Consider the following 23,915-nt stretch of genomic DNA (forward strand, 5'->3'; position numbering starts at 1 on the left):
CCAGGAGCTTCTGTTGAAGACGGTTTAGTACCAAGCTGCACTTATATTATTACTTGTATTACTTTGATGATGTAATGTAATGTAAACCATGTAAAACTATTACTATTAATGCAATGGTTGTTGTACTTTGATTACTATACTGCATATGTTGTGATACTTGACATGACGTCATCCACCCCAGAACATTTCCGTCGTTCCGGTTTTGGGGTGTGACACCCACATAACCTCATATTCCTTCCCTTGACTTTTCTCTTCGGTCAAACCTAAGCCCAAACCCATGTTTCTCTCTCTAGTCTCTACCTCTCCTTACTCCTTCGATCGACGGTAACCTCCATTACCGCCGCCCACCCGCCGCCAACACTATAACCTGGAAGAAGGTCACCATCCATATCGTCATCGACATCCTCTGTTCCAAACATTGATAATCTCCTTTCTCATTTACCATTGGTAACCTAAACACAAATGAAAACCCCCATCGAAAAAATCAAATTTCTTGTGTTGATAATTCTATCTCAATTTCTACCTAATTGGATTGGAGATCTATGGTGTGGTTGGATGGATATTTCGATTTACTCTTCTTTGTTTCAGATTGTTGTATTGTCATATTTGGTTATGTTTCGGATTTCTAGATCGCTGATAGAGATGAAGAGGGTGGATCTAGGCATCCCTCTTCTCTATTCCATCCTTTTCTTACCATATTTATGGATTGTCGGATCGGATGTCGCCCTGGTCCCTAAACACATTAGTGTTCTTACCATGTTAAACCTACAATTAAATCCATTACAGTTACAGGTTTGTCACTATATACCCCTTCTCCTCCCTTTAGATTGTCTAGTTTGGTGAAATCAAGATTACGTATGTGGACTAGAGGTGGTTGAAGATGAGAAGAAAAAAGGATGAAGAGACAAACCATGTGGTAGTATAGTTACGGTGCAAATCGGAGATTAGGTTCTGAAAGGGAGAGGAACATGGTCAGGATTGAAGATGCAAACTACAGTTGATTAGAGCAGATCTGTACCCTTCCTATGACCCCTATGAGAAATTTATATTGTTTTAAGATGAAGGATTCAAAGAGAGTGCAAGCGGGGAAGAAGAAGTTGAAAGGAAGGGCACCGACTGCAGAGTGAGGGTGCAGCAGAAAGGTAGGCACCGGAGGGGAAGATTGGCAGTCACCGGAAACCGGAGAGGGAAGTCGTTTAAGGCGGAAGATGAAGTCTCACATGTATTTAGTGTAGAGAGAGAAAGATTATGTTTGACATTTTTATTTATTATTTATTTTATATCTAACTTATATAATAATAATAATAATAATAAATAAACTATTAAAAAAACATATAAGGGTATCATGGTCATTTTAAGTTGATCAGGGACCAAATTCAAAACAAAAACAAATCGTAGGGACTATCCGAATTAAAAAAAAAGTTGTTAAACGCATAAATTACCCCAAAACATAGGGACCATTCATGTAATTTACCCTTTTAGCAATGATGTTGAATTGCTTTATCCTTTACAAATTATTCCTCCATTATAATAGCCATGAAATAATGTTTACAACATTATCGTTGACTATTGATTTCATTTATATTAACCGAACACCTAAACTTCTTTCCAACCTTTTCCATCTTTCGAAGTTTGAGTCCTTTATACTACTTCTTCTCTGCTATTCTAAAATACTTCTCCAAATAACTATGTCCATGGTTTTATTATTTTTCCTTATTTTGGTTGTCTTTATTATCGTAACTACTTCTCATTCTCTTACACATTTTATATACCTTCTCTTATAGTTCTTCATTACCTTTTACTTTTAAATTGAATTTTTGTTTATGCTTATATGCCATCAACACTCGAAAGGGATAACCAAATATAAGACTCTTCCCTTTAATTAGTTTAATAAGTTCAATATTTATATTTTTGTCTTGTAACGTCCCAAAATTATGAGGTAAAAATTTCATTTTTAATTTTATCAAAACACCAATTATCTTTTATTCAAACATCCAAAAGTATTTCATAATAAAACAATCATTAGAGTACAATCCCAAAATCATCACATTGTGAAAACATGGGTGGATGTGCTGCGATCAAGCCATGCCCTTCTCTTTCGAACCGGAAATACCTGAAACCATAACCATATAAACCGTAAGCACGAAGCTTAGTAGGTTCCCTAAAATACCACATACCATACATATCAAACATATAATGGGCCCCACTCAGTATACAGATATGTCAATCATCGGGCCTTGCCCGGTATACATATAAGCATATAGACATAATAACACATAACACATGCAATAATCAAACATATGAATAGCATACAAAATGATCATCGGGCCTCGCCAGACATTGGGTCTTGCCCGGTAACATATAAACACATATCACATGCAAGAGTCATACAAACAACTAGCATACTAATCATACAATTAATGGGTCGACATTTGTGCCTTCGACCGGCTAAACACAGTGAGGAACTCACCTCAATCCGTTGATAAGCAAATAAGTGAATAATTGCTCGGCTCCCTTTACCGGATAACCTCGCACCAACTAACAATAAATACAACCATAATTAATAATTAACCCAATCACACAAAATTCAAGGCCCAATCCATAATCCAACTTCCTAAAGGGTAAAATACCATTTTACCCCTTCCATAACCGGTCCAACCTCAAATGGCATAACCCCTAAAAGGCCCAAGGCCCAAAATGGATTCCTGGGAAGTACGCCCTGCGTACTCGAAACGTATGCCCCGCGTACCCACTGTCGAAGCACAATGTACAAGATGCTGCGCAAATCATACATTACACTGAGTGTACTCCTATGCACACCTAACGTACTCAACAGAGAGCCAAAAATCCCACAAAAGCTCTTAATGGTTAAGATAAGAACATCTAAACTCATATATGACCCTAAGGAGATGTCTTAACACGTAAAGTTGGAAACTTTACTCCTTTGCATGACTTAATGGGACCAAATCCTTAATAAAATCTGTAATAAACACCCAAACTCATGCATGGTCCAAAATAACTCATCAAAATGACATTTTTATGAATAAGGGACCTCACAAATGCCAAGATCGAGCATTCTAAGCTATTGGAGTAGTTTATACTCACAAAATCAACACCTTGGGACCAAAACATGGAAAAAAACCACCTAAATACAGATCTATACTTAAGAACCATAAAGCTTGAAGCTTTGTACCTCCAGATGGTAGATCAAGATGCACAAAGTCTGGATCCAAAAGCTTCAAGCAATCCTACACTTCTACAAGAAGTTCCTTCTTCTTCAATGAGCACCAAAATGCATGAAATACCACCAAAAGCTTAAGAACCACACCAATGGAGGCTAGGGTTTCATTTATAGGGTTTAATGGGATAGAGGCTAAAGATAAGAGGGTGTGGTGTTGTGTTAAGGAGCTTAAATAGGGTCTAAGATCCTAAGATCCTAAATTAGGGTTTGGGTCTGACTAGAGTATGCCATTGGTACTTCTGGTGCGCCTAACGTACTCCAAATAGAATCTGCGACTGCCTTGCCTCGTACGCCCAACGTACTTCCATGTACGCCCAGCGTACTAGGCTCAATTCTAAAACCGCCAAACTTCCGAAGTCCATAACTTCTTCATTCTAAGTCCGTTTTCGACGATCCTTATATCCTTAGAAAGGTAATGAGAAGCTCTACACTTCTATCAACTCATTCTTGCCTTGAAACTTCCCGAACTAAAATCCAAAATTCAAAAAAAGCTTGAACCGCCACTTTACGGTTATATCCTTGGGCTTCAAATCACAAACCGAACTCCCGGATCATCTAACCTACATTACCCACACCCAAAATGGTCTAAATCTCTCTTTCCCAAAGGCCCTAAGCCTTATGATATCAGATCCTCGGTCACGACCCCGAATTAGGAAACGATTCGGAACAGAGTGTTACATGTCTGCTTGCACATCTTCCACCACGAAAACACCAGTAAAACTAGGGGTGAGCATGGTGCGGTTTAGTGCGGTTTTCAGACCAAACCGAACCGCAAACCGCATGGTGCGGTTTTTGCATTCTTAAAACCATTGGGTGCGGTTTTTCGGTTTTTCAATGCGGTTTCAGTTTGTATCGGTGCGGTTTCGGTTTTAAACCGTGTTAAGAATTTGGTGCAGTTTTTTATGTTTTTTGGTGCAGTTTTTTTAAAACTGTAAGAACTAAAAACCATGTGCATGTAAGCTTGTATTGTGCTGTTTTTTTTTAAACCATTCATTTTCAGTTCAAAACAAAATTACATAATCAAAAATTGTAAGTCGCTTAAAATACAACTTGTGACTACTCTCACAAACTAATTAATAATTGAAGGTTGGTTGATTTTGACTTAATTTGTTACAAGCTTATTACATGTAATCGATTAGTACGTTTGGCTAACAATATAACATTTCTTTTTGCACCCCATATAGTCTTACACAAACACAAAATAAACATATAATAAATATATTATCGTTTATAAGTATTTTAAATAGCATGTATATAATATACATTGATTGATTTATTACAATACACGCTTGCGGTGCGGTTCGGTTTTGGTGGACCGGTTTTTAGGATAGAAATCGCACCGCACCGTTGACATTCGGTTTTTGCAAAAATTAAATTTGCACCATTGGTTTTTGCATCGGTTTCGGTTTTTCGGTTGCGGTTTATTGCGGTTTTGTAGGTTTTTCTTTAGTCGGTTCGGTTTTTGCTCACCCCTAAGTAAAAACACATTAAAAGTATTGTTATGTTTTTGTTTTTGGATGTATGTCTCTTTTCATAAAATGGTATCAAATAACATCCTATTTTTTACACTTTTTGTCTATAATAATATGTTATTTTCTATGGCTGACTTTTTTTGGATCAATTTTTGTATAAAGGTGACTATATGTCTTTCTTCTTCTCGTGTGCCCTTTAAAGGGTAAAATTGTAAACAAGAAAGGTTTTTTTTGGTCCGATTGTATACTTAACCTCTAAACAAGAGTTGAGATCTCTGTTTTTTTTGATAAGGTGTAATGTTTTGGGTTTAAATGGTTTATCTGTGGTACATTTGATATTAACTTAAAAGAAACCTAGAAATTACGGTTAGTATATTTAAGATTAAACTCAAAGTACATTGATATTAACCAAATAAGTTCATAACAAAAAGCAAAGAACGTTGCCATAAACTTACAATTCCTTACTATTAGTATAGATTAAAAAATAAAAGAAAATAATAATCAAGTAGAATGATATTTGTTCTATGAACAAAAGGACCAAATTTCTCACAATTTAACATAGGGACTGTTTTGAAAATTTAGTTACATAGGGGCTGTTTTGTTGATTGAATAACTAAGGACCAGATTTCACTTAATTTATTAAGACATGGGATATTTGTAAATTTAGTAACACAGGGCTATTTTGTCCATTGATTAACATAGGGAGCTATTATGTAATTTTTTACAATGTATTATGAAATACATTAAGGTGTTTGTTTTTCTTGTAAAAAAAACTTTTCAGACCTCTTGTTGATGCGCAATGCAGCACACACACAACACTTTTCCTCTTACAACTGTTCGTTTTTTAGAAGTCTTTGGAGTAAAAAAAAATTATGCGCGTGTTTTGATTGGGGCAGTACTTGTATTACTTTTCCAACCTCATCTTTTTTTTTTCTTGCTGAAATCTTGATGAATCTTGATTATATGTTGCTGAAATCTTGCTGAATTCTTGTTTCACTTTTTTTTTTTTCGTTTTTTTGGTTTATTCTTGTTGATTTTTTTTTTCGCTTTTTATATTGAATAATGATAATTTCTTGATGAAATATCATTATTTTTTGTTGAAATATCATTTTTTTTTGCTAAAATATCATAAATTCTTGTTGAAATGTCATACATTATTAAAATTTGTGATATTGAAAAACTATTTTCGGTTTATAAAATCAGTTTATTTTAAATTTCTAATATCTGTAGCAGCATTCAGATGTTAAAAAACAAACACGTTTCTTATTACAGTCTGCAACCGTTTGGTCCACCTCTTCTGCTATAGATGGTTGTAGAGGTGGTCCGTAGACTTCATGAATTTTTTGCTTCAAAAAAACAAAAAAAACCTAATATAGGGAGCTATTATGTAGTTTGTTGAAACTAAAATTATATGCTTGAAAGTTTGTAACACAGGGGCTATTTTGTAAATTTAGTAACACAGGGGTTGTTTCTCATTTCTTTCAGTAACACATGGGCCAATTTTCACACAAATTGTATGTTGTTTTCAACGGTTGACTTCTGTTTGGATCAATTCTTATATAAAGGTGACCAAATGTCTTTCTTCTTCTTGTGTGCCCTTTAAAATGTCAAATTGTAAAAAAAAATTTGTCTGTGTTCTTGTGATTTGTGTGTTGTTTGTGGGTCATGTATATGTCCCGTTTTGTGAAAAGCAAATCAACTTTAAGGGGTGACATGTTCTCTTCTACCTTCATTTTTTTATTTTATGATAATAACATAAACCTAATGAAAGAATATTCAGGCAAAGTTTATTGCTTTGTTGCCTTTGGTACCCGGAAATTAAAAAACAACATCAAAAGTTTAAATGAATATGTTTTATTCAGATGTTAAATAAGCTCTACTTGTGGGTAAAAAATCCAAACTCAAAGGCTTTAAGCCCCGTCTCCAAAGATTACATGAATATCAACGAATTTCGAAAGATGATCACATTTTACCATCTTACATTTCAGTAAGTTCACTTCATTTTGTCATTGACAAGTTTATTAAATTGCTTATTTTCTGGGTGATTTTATGTTAGACCATCTTTTATATGACAACTCTTTTATGCCATCACACATATTACTATTAGAAATAAATTAAATAACTAATGAATTTTGTCATTTTCGACAACAACTTTTGCATATGGTCTGGGTAGTTGGAAAACTTACACCATGTCAAGGATAATCAAGTAGAAGTGACTGATATATACCATGATGGGGATAACAGAGTAAATGATAAAGTTTGGTGATTTCCAGGTGGTTGACAAAATATACTCTATGTACATAGCTTGTTTGCTAAAATGCCTAAGTAAATGTTTATTGAAACTAAAATTGTATGCTTGAAAGTTTATATCACTGATCTGTGTATGTAAATATTGTTATATTTATCTTAATTTTAATATTTCTGTTTTCTTTTTTTGTTCCTTCTTCGTATCCTCTTTTATATGTGATGTAGGACAAGGGTAAAATTGTTAAAATAGCCATCAACACTCTAAAGGGATAACCGGATAAGCAACAAAGCTTAAGTGTTGTTTGTTTTTTCTAAAAAACTACTTCTGACTACTTATTGATGCTCCGCGCAGCACACACGTAACACTTGACCATTCGCAGCTGTTTGTTTTTCAGAAGACTTCTAACTTAAAAACTGTTGCGTGTGTACTGCGTGACGCAACACTTGACCATCTGCTTCAAACCTCTTCACACCTTAGTTTAATTTATTGCAGCAGTCTGTAGAGGTTAAAAAACAAATAAACTTTTTATTACATGCTGCAACCGTTTGGTCTCTTTCTTCTGTTACAGAGGGTTGCAGAGGTGGTCCGCATACTTCAAACATTTTCGCTTCGAAAAAACAAACGACACCTAGACTTGTGTTTGTTGATACGTGTTTCGATAAAGATGGTAAACTATCAAATAAAACATTTGTTGTTGTGTATAAAGAAGATTTTAGAAATTTATAAAACCTTTGTACAGTTTTATTATTTATATAGATTTCAGTTTCAGTTTTATTTATATTTATATTGCATTCTACAAAATTATAATTTTCTAACATTTTTATATATACAAAATGCCAAATGATATAAGATTCTTGATAATATTAAGGGTGACAATAATGTTATGAAGATGTAAAGGACGATTAACAGAAAAAAGTTTGGAGTGACCGGTATGAGTAACGGGAATAGATGAACCATTGCCAATAAGAACAGATTTAATGTGTCTCTTATTGATAAAAGATGTGAGTATACCTGTATCGGAGCCAAGGTGTGATGTGGCTCCGGTGTCCGTATACCAATTAGCATCCGCACTATCAGTAACATTCAAGGAGTTGAAGGCTTGAGCGAGGTCGATAGGCTGATTTTGAGATATTGAAGGGAACCATTGCCATGGAGGCCGAAGAGTTGGAGTGGAGGTTGTGTGATATGCAGTTGCTGTAGCGGAAGGTGGGGTACCAAGAATGCCCTATTGAATTGATTGGGCTGGTGAGTTAGGCATGCGCCGTTGGGCTGCTGAATTGGGTCTATAGCTGGGCCAAGAAGGTGGACACCCCCAAGGAAAATTCTGCCACGGTAAGGTGAATGGGTTCCAAGGAACCGGTTGGGGATGCAACATATGACCAGACCCAAAAGTATTCGGCGATGGGAGTCAGAGTTGCCGCCTCCACGACGATTCTGATTAGGACGACGACCACTACGGTTAGAGGAAGACAGTGTGCGACTACTGTTGGCGGCATACAATATCGAAGGTGCAGAGGAGTGATCCAAGTGTGAAGGTGGTGTTGGGCGGTTCGATTTTAGTCTGCTTTCTTCAACCAGAAGCTTGGAGCGGACCAAATTATAGGTTGTAAATGGGTCCCTATGGCGAAGAAGCATGGATATGTTTTCGAACTGTGGGGATAAGCCATTCAACAGATGTGCAATAAACGACTTTTCAGGGATAGGGTTCTCGATATTGGCCAAGAGATCATTGATGGACTTCATTTTTTGACAATATTGGGCAATTGAAAGTTCACCTTGTGTCATGAATCGAAGTTCGTTTTCAAGTTCAATGGCTTGGGTATCTTTATTTTTACGAAACAAGTCTTCAAGGCTTTGCCATATGGAATGAGCGGTGGAGTTTTTCTTGACTATGGATGTGAGGAGAGGCTGAGTAAGAGTGGCATAGATCCATGACTTGACAATGTAGTCTAGGGCATACCATTCTTCATCCTTATCAGACTTTGGAAGTAAAGTCCCGTCGAGAAATCCAAGCACCCGATATCCCCTATAGTGAGTTTCAAACAATTCGCGCCAGGCATCATAGTTTAATTCATTGAAGTCAAGAATAATAGGAACATGAGTTTTGATGTTAACAACACCATATGGCTTCTGATTGATGGAGTTTTTCGAACCTGAGGATTCATCACCAGACATGGCTGATTATAGAGAGTGTAGATGGAGAGAGAGGTGAAGAAGAAAGAAGAAAAGAAAACATGGCAAAGCAGAAGGGTGATCGACGACACCATTGGTGCACGTCAACAGGAGGATCGTGAAGAGGAAATTAGGGTAGATGGGTTTAGTCTGAAACCATATTGGACGAGATCTTTCCTCAATGAAGAAGCATTGTAATAATAATGATTAAATACAAGATTACATAGTCCCCATGGGCTAGGAAACTGTTGGGCTAAATACAAATACACGCTATCTAAATGTATAATACAATAATACATTAATAATTCAAACCAATATCATTTCTTAATTTCAATCAATGATTATGTCATTATGATATTACCAGGGATGAGCAACTTGCTGAACTCGGACCGGCCCGACCCGAAGACCAAAAACCGTGAATCACCTTACCCAAAAATCGGACCGTTTTTGCACTTAACATCACTATTTTTATTAAGAAAAGCTGCACTACTTTTATAAAGCAAAACTGCACTATTTTTATAAAAAAAATTGCACTTAACAACACTATTTTTATTTAAAAAAATACTATATTATTTAAAAAAAACTACACTATTTTTATTAAAAAATTGTTTTAGGAAATAACTTTTGGTTTTTCGAGAAACAAAAATCAACACCATAATACGATCAAGTGAAGAGGCCGAAACAAAAAAAAATTGACACTATAATGTGATCCATTGGAGAGGTCGAATCAATTCAATCGGACAACATTTTTTTTTTAATTTTGGTAATTCTTGCTTACTGTTTGTCAATAAAAAAATAAAATAAATAACTTTTTGTTTTTCGGTCCGGTCCGGGTTAAATCCTTTAATTCGGGTACGGTCCGGTCCAAATCCAAAACCTGATTATTGATAAAAAATCAAACCTGAAAACTGGCCCCCTAATATGATAATCCGGTTCGGTCCGTCCCGGTCCCGGTTTTTTTCCGATCCAGTTATAATTTTCAATAACTAAGTTATAATTTAATTAAAATTATTTTTAAGTTATTCATCGGTTGTGTCCATGGTTATAACCTAGAATCTATATTATATTCTTAGTTTTTAACTAATCTAGTGTTTTGGCTTAAACGGAAAAATAAAATACGTATATATGTAAGTTTAGCCAGCAATGAAATATTTGAGATTTATAAGAATCGAAAAACCTCATTTAAATTTGAATGTGAATAAGTTGATCATTCAATAAATTGTTTTGTACCTTGCAGATTCACCACATTTCTTGACTATCAACACGACGAGATGAAACCCACTAACTCCTCCAACGAATCATATGAACAACCACCATTTTGCACTGCTTCTTTAACCATTTCCTTCATTCCGATTGCTCTAACTCTCATCTCCTCCCCTTCTTCATCCACCATAACTCTCCTAATCATAATTTCCATCTCCCCACTCTCTAAACCCTCCAATTCAAACCCTATCTTCCATACATAACTCACGTAACGTGCATTCACCATTTGGTCTATATTAAAAGGTTGGCATATCATCGGAATCCCTTCCGAAATACTCTCCAATGTCGAATTCCAACCACAATGACTCCAAAATCCACCAACAGCAAAATGGGCCAACACTTCCTTTTGGGGCGCCCATTTTACAATCAAGCCACGTTCTCTCGTCTCCTCTATGAAACCCTCCGGCAAGAACTCAGTCCATTCCGAGTCACAAACTGAACCCGGTCTAACCACCCATATGAACCGCTGGTTGCTTTTGGCTATCCCACATGCCATCTCGGTTAGCACTTTCTTATCCAACCTCATTAAGCTTCCGAAGCTTATGTAAATCACGGATTTGGGAGCTTGTTTGTCGAGCCAGGCAATGCAACTAGTGTCCTCTTCGAGAAAATTAGTAGGGGGATTAGTTGGTGCTATTTTGTGCAGAGGTCCGACTGCAAAAACTGGAACCTGGTAGTGCTTCTGGATTTGGGTTAAGGCTTCATGTTCGAGAACTTTGATGGTGTTCCAAATAACTGTAGAGGGTCGTATCGATTGGCTCATTATGGCTACCAGTTGCTGCATATCTTCAACAGGTGATTTTGAAAAGGGCAGATCTTTGTACCTGAGGGGATGATGATTTGGCACCATCTCCTGCATCACATAATCTTTTCAACAAATAGGAGTTACCTTAATTAGTTTGTATATACATCTAGTACTTTGTCGTGCTTTTAATTGAAAAAGTACTAGATTACTTAATTGAATCTTTCATCTACATAAATCAAGGTTGTAATTAAGTTTGATGTACCTTGTTCAAGAAATCTGCTTTCTTGATGGAGCTGCTGACGGACAAGGTAAGCCGGAAAGTACGCTGCACTGCAACTGCGGAAGACTATGGCGGCAAGATTCAGATCGACGGCAACGATTCCTGCAAAAAACATAAGGTGGTCATAGATGACAACGATTGATTTATTTCCTCCATTTTGTTCACCGATCAATCGAGTCAAGTGTTCTTGGAAGGATGGTTTGCAGTTTTTGTTGAGAGTCTGGATGAAATTACTGAAGCTACCGGAGTCATCGATAGTGGATAAATTGTCGGAAAGCGGGAGAAAAGTGAAGGAAGGATGGTTAGAAGGGTTAGGAGGGTTTAAATTGGAGTGAGCAATGGCTATAGAGAACCCATGGGCATGAAGGGCTTTAGCGAGCTGAAGAGTAGGGGTCATGTGGCCATGAAACGGGGATGATGCTAGCACCACCAGTGGCCACCGTCTTCCGCCGTGTTCTTCCATCTCTCTATCTCTCTATGTATCTATGTATCGATCTAGAATAGTTTTTGTTTTCTTTAGTGGTTTGTGCGCAGAGAGAATATTTAGTAAACAATGAAGAAAAGGAGTAGAGGCACTCATCTGTCTTTATGGGAAGCACCAACATTCACTGATTCACTACCATGGCCTATGATTGGTTTTGCCTTTAATTTACAAAAGAAAAAACATTTACGTAACTATAAACGCCTACCTATCAAAGTATGGTTGCTAAAACTATAAAACACACAACAAAAATACCAAATCAGATTCAGAATCTCACAAAATAATAATTGAAAATCAGAATTAAAACTACTATAAAATCAGAACTTAATACAAGATTCAAAACTGCAACAAAATCTACTACAAACTACGTACTACAAAATAATAATTGAATATCAGAATCATAATTACTACAAAATTAGAATTGAACATCAGTTTTGGGTTTTCTCACAAAACATGTTGATTCATAATTACTACACAAAATCAAAATGATCTAAAAAAAAATCCTCGAAATTGAAAATCAGATGTAAATTAGATTCAATACTACTACAAAATATTCTAAAAAATCATAATGCTCACAAAATCATAATTGAATATGTCTCATTTCTTAGAAGACAAAACTGCAAAAATGGTCCGTGGTATGTAAATTTTTGAGGTTTTAGTCCAAACCACGACTTTTTTGGATTGGTGGTCCTTTTGAACTACTTTCTTTGTGTTTTTGGTCCCTCAGTAAACTGAAAAGACTATTATGCCTTTCTGATATATATTTTTATTCTTTTTCTATTTAATTTAAATGAAAAATAAAATAATTACCTAATTTGGGGTCTCTCTCTCTCTCTCTCTCTCTCTCTCTCTCTCTCTCTCTCTCTCTCTCTCTCTCTCTCTCGATGGATTACAACCAAAAACGCATACGACTTTATTCTTCATCTTCTTCCCCCTTTCACCATATTCTCTCCTTCCAAAAAACCTAATTTCTCCCATCAAAAATGCTCAATTCCTACATGTAAAAAACGCAATCAAGATTCATAAACACATAAGCCACCATCATTCGCCACCAACAGTCTCCATCCCCCTTATCTTCACAATCACAGAATGAAACGATGGTATTTGAGACCCGACGATTCAGAGATCTTTTTCGACCCGAAACGCGCTTCAGCTGCAGCGATTTTCCATTTTCTCACAGCTTTATTGTTATACACATATTTAATCCCGATTTCTCTATACGTTTCAATAGAAATCGTGAAAGTTCTACAGACGATTTTCATCAACAACGACATTCATATGTACTACGAAGAAGCTGATAAACCCGCACACGCGCGAACTTCAAATATCACCGAAGAACTCGGCCAAATCGACACGATTTTATCAGACAAAACCGGGACTTTAACCTGCAATTTAATGGAGTTCATCAAGTGTTCAATAGCAGGAATAACATACGGACGTGGTGTTACAGAGGTTGAAAGAGCTATGGCGAAAAAGACAGGATCACCATTGGTTGTTAATGGAAGAGTTCTTGATGACAATAATGATGATGAAGACGATGATTCTGGGTTATCTGTAAAAGGGTATAATTTTGAAGTTGGCTTCTTGAACCACGTTCTGATGTTATTCAGAAGTTCTTTAGATTACTTGCGATTTGTCACACAGCGATTCCTGATGTTGATGAAGAAACAGGGATAGCGATTCCTGATGTTGATGAAGAAACAGGGAGAGTTACTTATGAAGCTGAATCCCTGATGAAGCTGCTTTTGTTATAGCTGCAAGATCGCGAGAGAGAGAGAGAGAGAGCCCTATTTTTATTTTTTATATATAAATATTTATAGAAAAAAAAAGAAAAGTGGAAAATAAATATAATAAGGATAATTTAGTCTTTTCAATTTATTGAAGGACCAAAATCACAAGCAAACTACCTTAAAAGGACCACCAATCCAAAAAAGTCATGGTTTGGACTAAAATCCCAAAAAATTGCATACCACAGGGACCATTTTTGCAATTTTGTCTTCTTAGAATTGAATATCAGTTTTGGATTTCTGTTTTCTTGAACTGACGCAAAAAAGACTAAGTAGTCGAGAGCCTCACTACAAAATAATATATATATATATATATATATATATATATATATATATATATATATATATATATATATATATATATAACTACATTTAATAGCACAAGAAGTAGCACAAGGTTTTTAAGTGGCATAATTTTTTCGTGTCATTAATTCATTATCTTATGTTTTAGTGGCCCATATTTTGTTTTGCTACTTTATAAAAGGAAGTATTATTAGCTAGGTTTGAATTGTGTTTTTGAATTAGTCAATAGCACTCATTTTCCTCTTTCCTTTATTTATTTTATTTTGGTTTCTCACTTTGTTCCTCCAAATAACTTTTCATTTTCCTTCTAAATCATTTTTAAGTTCAATCTTAACATATACACAAACCTTCACTATTGGTTTTGTGTCTTCTAAATACAACCATTTAGATGTCTAACAAACAAATATGTTTTCAGTCAGAGAAAGATTATTTAGATCTAACAAACAAATATGTTTTCAGTCAGAGAAAGATTATTTAGAGTCTTTGTCAGGAGTATGTACGATTTAGAATTAGACAGATTGTACCAAACATTGGCAACCCCTAGCTCCCTTGTCGTTTGTTGCCACCGTCATCATTCCAAGTTGGAATGAAAGTGGGACCGGCCCGACATGAATGAACCAAAACCCAAAAATCAGAATTGAAGGATTAGAAGACTTAAGAACCGACACGGTATTAAGGAACTGACTTTGGTTTGCTTCCAAGTATTAGGCCGGGTAAAGTGGGGATGAAACAGTTGGAACCAAAAATTGGTACTTGGAACTGGTTTTGGGTTTTACACCCAGATAACCAAAAAGTTTGTTGTTGAACTTTGAAATTGGTTTGGGATGGCTTAGACTATAGGGAGTGACCCTTGTCGCTCCTCACCAAGACATCACCAACCCCGCCCTTAGGCTCTCGCCAAGGGTCTTGACAAGGATGCCTCGCAACCGGCCAACAAAAAGAGAGAATATAGAGAAAGGGGGAAATGGTCTATGAATGGTGTTCTCTATTTTTTTTTACCAAACTAAAACCTAGCTATTTAAATGGAATCACCACACACCCCAATAATTCCAAGATTTTCATGTTTTATTACAAAATCTTAGGTGGCAGATGAGTGTGTTAAGTTCACCATCATTCCCTCTAGCCTTAAAAAGAAATAGTTATGTTCAATTAACCAACGATGGACCCTTGACAAATGAAATAGCTAGGTCCTATGTTTCATTCTGTTTCTGTGCACTTGGATTTTTGAATTACATTTTGAACCTTCATAATTTTACATAAATTTGGTTTGCATGTATATTGTTCCTCTTTGAGTTACATATGTCAAACTAGATGTTTTTTCTTTCTGAATTTGAATGAAATAACTCCTTTTGTCTTTAAGTTAAATGTGGGAAGAATTTATATTTTTAAGTTACATAATATGGAATTATTGGAAATTAAAGATTGCAAAGTTTTTTTTTCTTTGGATAGTCGAGACATTGGTGCCAAATGGAAGGGCTTACAAAGACATTAGCTTGAGGTGTTGAAGGAAAAGTCAGGTAAAAAAGGCCATCACTATCACATCGGATTAAAGGTTGTTTTGTCCTGTAATCCTTGTAATCCTTGATAGTATAACCAAATTAGTCAAATTCAATTAAACATTTATTTTGATGAGGACATAAGATTTATTATTATTATTATTATTATTATTATTATTATTATTATTATTATTATTATTATTATTATTATTACAGTGGGTGTGATAGGAATATTGTAAAGGTGAAAGGGACAGTGTGAATTATGTAAAAGAAATGAAGAATGATCGATCTTATTTATAGGAATATGAGATATGTTACAAGCTATAACCGAATGAAAATTATGATTATAACTAAGGGATTCGAGTATACATTCATTTACATGAACATGATCAATTGCTCTCGTATCCATAATCCAATCATTTTGGCCCGGTTCTTAAAGAGACATTGATGAAAACATTTGAGGGAGGGTTGTTGCTTGATTTGGGTCCAAACTAATCCCAAGGAGCTGGGAAATTAGAAGAAGGTTGTTGTCCCATCGCATTAGTTGTGGAGGTGGTTGTCACGTGGCCCTGATGAGCAAGAGGTGGAGCTGGGCCTAGAAGACCATTCTACTGCTAGGCTGGAAATCTGTTGGGACAAGAATTAAGAGAAGATCTGTTTGACCCACGCATGTAGGCTGGCAGTGGTATGAAGACCCAACCATAATACATGGACTCATGCATTAAAATATTGACCAGGAGGGGGGCAGTCAAAGACTATTATTGACTTCCCTGAGTCGATTGTTGCCGACGATCCTTAGTGATAGGTTTTCTATGCATCTATACACAAATATTTGTCAACGGAAGCAATTAAAATAACCCTAAGTGCACAAGCAACTTAGGATCTATGTTTAATAGTTATTGCAACCTACTTTGAAAACTACAAAAGTAATACTACAAAGAGGGATATAATTACTTAGCTTCAAGAAAATTCAGATTTGCTTATTAAACATTTGTAGATCTTGAATTCCTTGATGGTCTTGGAAGTCTTAGCACCCAAAGTATAGTGCCTCTAAAGAATCATACCGAAAAGACTAAACACTAGAAAATAAGGAGAGAGAAGAGAAGACTTTCAAAACTCGAATTCTGCGAGTGCAAGGGAGAGAAGAAACAAAAATTTTGAAGGCCAGTAGGGTATATTTATAGCTGAAAAAGCTTGTAAAGAAAGCATATTTAAATTTATTAAATAATCAAATTTAATCCTAATTCAAATCTATGCCTTGTCAACAACTATAGACAAATTCTAGAAGGATTCTACCCTTCCTTAACACCAACCAACCTATTGGGATTCCAAAATATTCTAGTTGCTCAACTATTAAACAATTAATTTTCAGTCCTTATACCTTTAAATAATTTCCTGATTAATTCTAATTAATTCCAAATCAATTCAAATTATTTTAAACTAGTTTTCTAATAAATTTACCAAGATATGATAAATTAATAAACTATTTATCTCACTCTCTTAAATCATTTTCTAGCTATTTTAGCACTTGATGGCAACCCTAAAAGGACTTTGATATTATTCCTAAAGTTATACCAATAAGTTATGACACTGGACACCCATTTCCGATAGTCTCCCAGTTCGACAAGTCATCAACTACTATTGGTCAAATAATCTTCGAATAACCAACAAAGCATGCCTTCCATATCATTTACCAAACTCTAATCTAATTGAAAATCATCCCTTAGATAAGTGATCAATTTTTTTCTATAAGATATTTGTGTGAATTTAGTCATGGATTATGAATCAACCTAACAATTCAACATTATGTTTCTTGATTTATGATTTATGATGATCAAATCAGCTACTAATTGCACACATCAATTCAGTCCGGGCTAGACATAATTATAGTTTCATTTTATATACTTATTTTTATAGTTTATTTTAGCACATTTCATTCATAATTTAGCTAATCTTCATGCATATTTTTCTTTTTGTTATTTTACAATTATTTCAGGTACTTTCTAGTTTCATGAACATAATTGCAGATTTAAGGAGACTAGCAGAACGAGGTATTTGGGAGGTAAACTGACTTGGAGGACAATGAAGAATAATGGGTTAAAAGACTAATGATGATGATACAATTCTTGGGCTTGTTGATATTTGAATGACTTGAAGAAGTTGGGCCTTGAATTTAGAAAATGGTGAATATTTGAACATGTGAGCATAAATGATCAGGCGAATACACAAGCTATGAGTGATTTGAAGAAGCCAAAATAGGCTTAAATTGAAGAAAACTTGAAAACATCGACTATAAATGGATTGGATTCGTTATGGACCATTGAGCTAAGGTTGTGAAGGCCTAAGAAGTGAAAATGGACCAAATTAAGATCAGTTCACATGGCCATTGAATGGGCCATTCCCTACCCGCGTGATCCCTACTAGGGCATTTTCATAAATTTATATTTAGTGTTATATGAAGAAGGTTGGTGTGCATATTTTGCACTCTTCTTGACATCCGAAAATTGGTCATTTCTATGGAAAGGTCTTGCAGATCTTGAAAACTTGAAGAAACATCACTATTTACTCTTTGATTCTAGCTACATGTTTGGTACAATCTATTTTTACTTTTTTCTCTTGAGTTTATCCATGCTATGCTAAACTAATCTTGGTTGAATTTGGTGAAATCACTTGAATGTTGAAGAACTCAATGAACTTGTTCTTGAATCTTTATGAGAATGTTTTATGTTTTAACATCTTCTTGCTACTTGTACATTTGTATTCATAAGTCTAAATCTATTTGTAGTGATTAGTTGGCTATTTTCTTGATTAAGCAAAGGATCCTCAAATTAGCAAGCAACAAGTGATTCTTGTGTTAGTTTTCACTTCATACAATCACAAAAGCATTTTCTCCAACATGGTAGTGAACGTTTTTGACTCCTCTTCGATTTGGTGATTTTTTGGTTCTTAATTCTAGTTAACTTTCACTAATTACATGCTTAATGGAAATTGTGACTTTAACGAAGGAAATATGTTATGAGCTTCTCTAACTATTTTAATAACTAAGAAAAGTCTAGGTGAACTTGCGTCAACATATAGTAAAAATACCCATCCGGACTATGAATTTAAATCATCTCTATCTGTCTAGAAACTCGTGTCACTATATCCTTTAAGTATAATCTCTTTTCACCACCATACACAAAAAAAATGTCTTTCGTATTTGTCACATAGTTAAGTGTAATGCCCGCAGATTCGGGCTAGTCAATTTAGAGATAATAAACGTGAAAATATGAATTTTTTATGGAAGATTATTTAGACAGAAAAATCTTAAGTAAGTTTTAGTATATGTCATAAGGGTTTCGTACATATAAAGAACACCGGAATCCGAGTTAGAAGGAAGAAGTTATGGCTTGTCGAAGTTTTACGGCAAAACGGACACGACACTGTGTGTCGTAAATAGTGAATTTACAATAGAGTACTTTTTGGCCTTAGCAATCTAAATGAAAGTTTTAGTATACGTTAAACCGAGAGCGTTCATAAAAAGAACGCCCAAATCTGACTTCGTATGAGGAAGTTATGATTTTTCTAAGATTTGGCGTAGTAGTGCACAACCCAGAATTCGAATTTTAGATCGATCGATTTTTGGCCAACGCAACCTAAATGATAATTTAAGGTCTCATTAATAGGAGCTCAACAATAAAAAGACAGACAGAAACGGAGTCCGTATGTAGAAGTTATGAATTTTACGCAGTCATTTAACAGTATAATCTTCTCATACTGTTAAATTTAAAATGGGTCGAGAATTAGCCGAATGAGTCAATAGGAAAGTTGTAGATATTATCTTTACCTACGCGTGTGAAAGTTATGAATTTTTAAAGATTGGTTGTTGTACCTGCGTCTGGCGCCACATGTCAGCACTAGACTTCGCCTTGGAGCCTACGCAAAGCTCATGACGTGAGAACCCTTTCTCATGACGTGAGAAGGCCCAGACAACCTATAAATAGAGGCATAAATCACCCCCAAAACTCACACCTTTCATACTCTTGCTCTCCCATAACCCCTAACCCCTTTCTCCCCTTCCCTAGCACTTCCTATGTGTTAGAGGCGAGTCCCTGAGCGCATGAAGGCTCCAAGAAGAAGAGCTTTCGGATCAGAAGTTCTGCCCCTGCAGAGCCCGGATCCTATCCAAACCCCCTCGTAGGTAAGATATGCTTACCCTACTTTAAGTATAGCTTATATTTAAATATAGTATTGTTATTATGAACCTATAAATACAATTTATCAGTGATTCAAAGTCATTATACTGATTGATCTACTTACGGGAATAATGTCTAGGCAGTGATTTAGTGAGGTGTTTAAAGTGGGATTTACAAACAGTATACTTCGTATACCAAACAGACCCTACCTCCGATATGATCCTACCTGGTTGTTCCTTACTTGATAGATCATGAAGTAGACTTTGAGTTAATGATGAATCTAGACTAATAATTAGTTGCAATAAAGATTAGACTAAAACTTAGCGATAATAATGCTAGGTTTGGTCGAAGGAAAATAGAATAGTTAGAAGCGAAGCGCTGCCTGAGTTTGGAATCATCACTTTAACAAGTGAGTGCATAGTTACTTTCATCTTACACATAGATATGAAGTATTTTATATAAATTACGTGTTGTGTGTGCATATTATTTGAATACCTCCTATCTATGCTAAATGAACGATTTTATACATGTTTTAAATGAGTTAAATTGTATATGCATTTTATATCTACAAATATGTTGGGTAAAACATGGGTAGATAAATGAGGAGGGATGAAAGAGGTTATAAGTAAACATTGGCGACTATGGACTTAGTGCCAATTGTATAAACCCTGGCGACAGGGGCGGAGCCAGAATTTAAAAATAAAGGGAGCTGACAGCCTCACATCGTATAACATATTAAAATATACTGTTATACCCAAATGAAATAGAGTCTAAAATTTTAAAAGAAATATTTGACAAAAAAATTTGTCGATATGTAGTAGAAGTTACATCAATCATTATAAGAAACCAATATTAAAATTTATCAAAATACCTTAAGAATTGACTCATATTCATCCATTAATATCAATTTTAAAAAGTTTTCAACCGATTATAAGAATTAACTAATATTTATCGATTAACCTTTTATTGATTAAAGAATTATAATTGCATAAATATTACATTTGTAGCCGGAAACAAATTTTTAATTGGAAATAAAGATTGTCAAAACGAATAAAAATAGCTATGGACTTGGAGTTTATCTTGGTGACTCATCAATTAACAAAAGTTATATATATGCACAAATGGGGGTATAATCAATTGATACCAAAAAATTCACACAAATAAGGATATTCATTTGATTAAACTAAAAAAAAGGGGGTGGAGGCAAAATAAATAAAGGTGGAGGCTGCGTGTTTTAAGTGATATCTTGGGCTCAATTTTGATGGGCAATTCTTATACCCTTGTTTTCTATATAATAATTGGTTTATTTGAACTGCATGCTTAACGGTGTTATCTAAATGATTTGGGCTAAAAGTTACTTACGATCCATTTTTATTTATAATATGACTAAAGGTTTAAAAGAGGTTGAGGGGGACAGAGCATCCACCAGCCCCCCTATTGGCTCCGCCATTGCCTGGCGACTATGGACTTAGTGCCTATTGTATAAACCCTGACGACTATGGACTTAGTGCCACTTGCATAAACCCTGGTGACTACGGAATTAGTGTCTATTGTATAAACCCCAGCGACTATGGACTTAGTGCATGTTGTATAATCCCTGACGACTATGGACTTAGTGCCTATTGTATAAACCTTGGCGACGATGGACTTCGTGTCTATTCCTTAGGATACTCTTTAGGAATGAATGAACGAGGAATAGCGGATTCTAAGGGTAGATCCTTAAGAGTAAAGAAGATAATGGGAACAGATGATTGGGTTAACCGTTTGAAGATTAAACTTAATAATTATATTATTGTGGGTTGAAAACCCTATGTACTCACCAGGTTTCCCAACCTGACCCATTAAATTCATTTGTATCACATGTGTCGATATGAAGTTACATTACACTGAGAGATTAAGGAGATATAAATCCCTAGTGATAATGAATGTAAGTTCTATTTATGCGTATGTGTCTGTATCGACGATGACATCCTAATGTTTTAAAATGAATAAAATACATTTCTTCGGAAATGCTTTGATAACGTATTTATCATGTTTTTCTGGGAACAAATTCCACAACACTTTTCTTTAAAAGGTTACTCTGATTTTCAAAATAAATCATAAACAAATTGGTCTTTTCTGGCCGTGAAAATAGGGATGTCATGTTAAGGATGCTCTTGACAGCCGTCCAATGACTTAGTCCAGGATTTTTCAGATATCAACTCACCATACTCAAAGCATACGACACATCAGGATGAGTACATATCACAACATACATGATCGATCCTATAGTCGAAGCATATGAGACTTGACTCATTTTGTCTTGTTCATCACTAGAATTGGGAGATTGAGACTTACTTAATTTAACATTATGATGCATTGGAACATTTCCTTTCTTGGAATTTTTCCATATTGAATCTTTTTTAATACCTTATCCACATGTGTACTCTGACTAAGTCCTATTAAATGCTTAGATTTGTCTCTATAGATTCTTATACCAAGTAAATATGTCGCTTCCCTTGATTACTTCATAGAAAAACATTTTCCAAGCCAAGATTTTACATTTTACAGCTTCGGGATATCATTTCGTATGAGTAGTTTGTCATCAACATACAATACTAGGAAGAAAACGACACTCCTAGTAGCTTTGACATGTACATAGCAATCATCTGGACTTCTAGAGAAACCATATTCTTTGACTTTCTCATGGAAGTACAAATTCTAGCTTCATGATGCTTGTTTAAGTCCATATATGGACCTTTCAAGCTTACACACTCTATTTGGTAACTTGGCATGTTCAAACCCTTCAAGTTTTGTAATATACACATCCTATGAAAGTTTACCATTAAAGAAAGCAGGTTTAACATCCATTTTCCATACCTCATAATCATAAAAGAAAATTATGGCAAGAAGTATCCTAATAGAATTTATCTTAGCTACCTATGAGAACGTTTCCTTATAATTAATTCCTTGAGTCTGGTTGTAACCTTTCACCGTAAACCTAGCTGTAAATGTGTGTACATTCCCATCTATGTCAGTCTTCTTCTTGAAGATCCATTTACAACCTACTGTCTTTAGACCAGGTGTTGGAGGTAAATCAGCTTCAGAGTTTGGTATATTTAGTTTCACATGAGTTTTTTTCAGTAGTGTGTGGGGTTACTGGGTTGGTTGTCAATGCATTCTCGATCATTGGTCATTTTGTTCATCGTTAAAAGTGGAGGTTCTTCAAAAGTTTCAAGTTGTGTCAGTTGAATTTCAGTGGATGCGTTAATCTATCGTCAAGTTCTGTATGGTTTATATTTTCTTTGATTTCTAGGTATGCTTACCCTCAATTGTGTTAAGGATTTTTGGTTCATATCAGGCTCAGGTTTGGCAGTTGTCCTTGGTTATTGGAAGTTTGGATGTTGGGGTAATGCTGTTCTGTTTTCCAGGTGTGACTTTGATCTACATAGAATCTAATTTTGGCATGTTGTGTCATTAGGATTTGTAGTGGGATTGATCTGACTAAATTTTGGCAGCATTTCTAGATTACCTTGGAAGTCTTCTCGAGCTAATTACATATTGGTGGAATCTGTTCAGTTTCAGTAAAGGTGTGGGATCTGGTTCCGATCTGTCATAAGGATGTTTCTGATAACGGTTGAGGATCGTCATTTCATTAGATCTATTGACACTTCACCCTTTGGGTAAGGTTGAGAGAAAGAAGGAATGCGGTAGATATAGAGACCGTTATGTGTTCCCTTTTGGGGATGTTTATTGTGGTAGCTCAACAAATATGGTCATTAAGAGGTGTATATGGACCGAGTAATATAGCATGAAAACACTTGCTCGGAATTCATTGGTACAGTTTTTGACTGGTTTATAGCCCTTGAATTGGAGAAAGAGTATAACCGCCTATCCCATTCTGTGACATCCCCAAAATCACGGCCAGAAAAGACCGGTTTGTTTATGCTTTGTTTAAAAATCAGAGTTACATTTTAAATGAAAGTGTTGCGGAATTTGTCCCAAAACAAAAATATGATAAAGATTTATCAAAAGCATTTCCATAGAAATGTATTTCATTAAAAGACTCGGATGTCATGTTCGTACAGATCAAAAGCATAAACAGTACAATATAAGTCTTACTACATTATTTCATATCTACATGCCTATATCCGTAATCCCTCGTCCAAAACATCACACCTATGCTCATGCGCCACTACCTGTAATACATAAAACTGAGTGGGTCAGGCTTGGGAGCCTGGTGAGCACATAGGGTTTTCAACCCACAATAAAT

The 23,915-nt window shown here is 35.3% G+C and overlaps 2 protein-coding genes across 3 annotated transcripts; both read right to left on the reverse strand.

The window, feature by feature from the left end:
* Positions 1-334: 334 nt before the first annotated feature.
* LOC122196057 (uncharacterized) lies at positions 335-9,136 on the reverse strand. Its single transcript, XM_042898379.1, has 4 exons — positions 8,342-9,136; positions 7,973-8,186; positions 756-765; positions 335-452 (listed from the first exon to the last, which is right to left on the reverse strand). The coding sequence occupies exons 1-4, from the start codon at positions 9,134-9,136 to the stop codon at positions 335-337; spliced, it is 1,137 nt and encodes a 378-aa protein (XP_042754313.1).
* Positions 1,933-12,054, reverse strand: LOC111907497 (UDP-glycosyltransferase 76H1). 2 transcript variants are annotated; one of them, XM_023903295.3, is made up of 3 exons: positions 11,404-12,054; positions 10,364-11,263; positions 1,933-2,113 (listed from the first exon to the last, which is right to left on the reverse strand). In XM_023903295.3, the coding sequence occupies exons 1-2, from the start codon at positions 11,882-11,884 to the stop codon at positions 10,392-10,394; spliced, it is 1,353 nt and encodes a 450-aa protein (XP_023759063.1). In that variant the 5' UTR covers positions 11,885-12,054; the 3' UTR covers positions 1,933-2,113; positions 10,364-10,391. The 2 variants fall into 2 exon arrangements, with proteins under 2 accessions (XP_023759063.1, XP_023759062.1); XM_023903294.3 differs by lacking the exon at positions 1,933-2,113 and having other exon boundaries at positions 10,266-11,263.
* Between the last annotated feature and the right edge of the window lie 11,861 nt (positions 12,055-23,915).

This window comes from Lactuca sativa, chromosome 9, assembly GCF_002870075.4.
Source record: "Lactuca sativa cultivar Salinas chromosome 9, Lsat_Salinas_v11, whole genome shotgun sequence".
NCBI classification, from domain to species: Eukaryota; Viridiplantae; Streptophyta; class Magnoliopsida; order Asterales; family Asteraceae; genus Lactuca; species Lactuca sativa.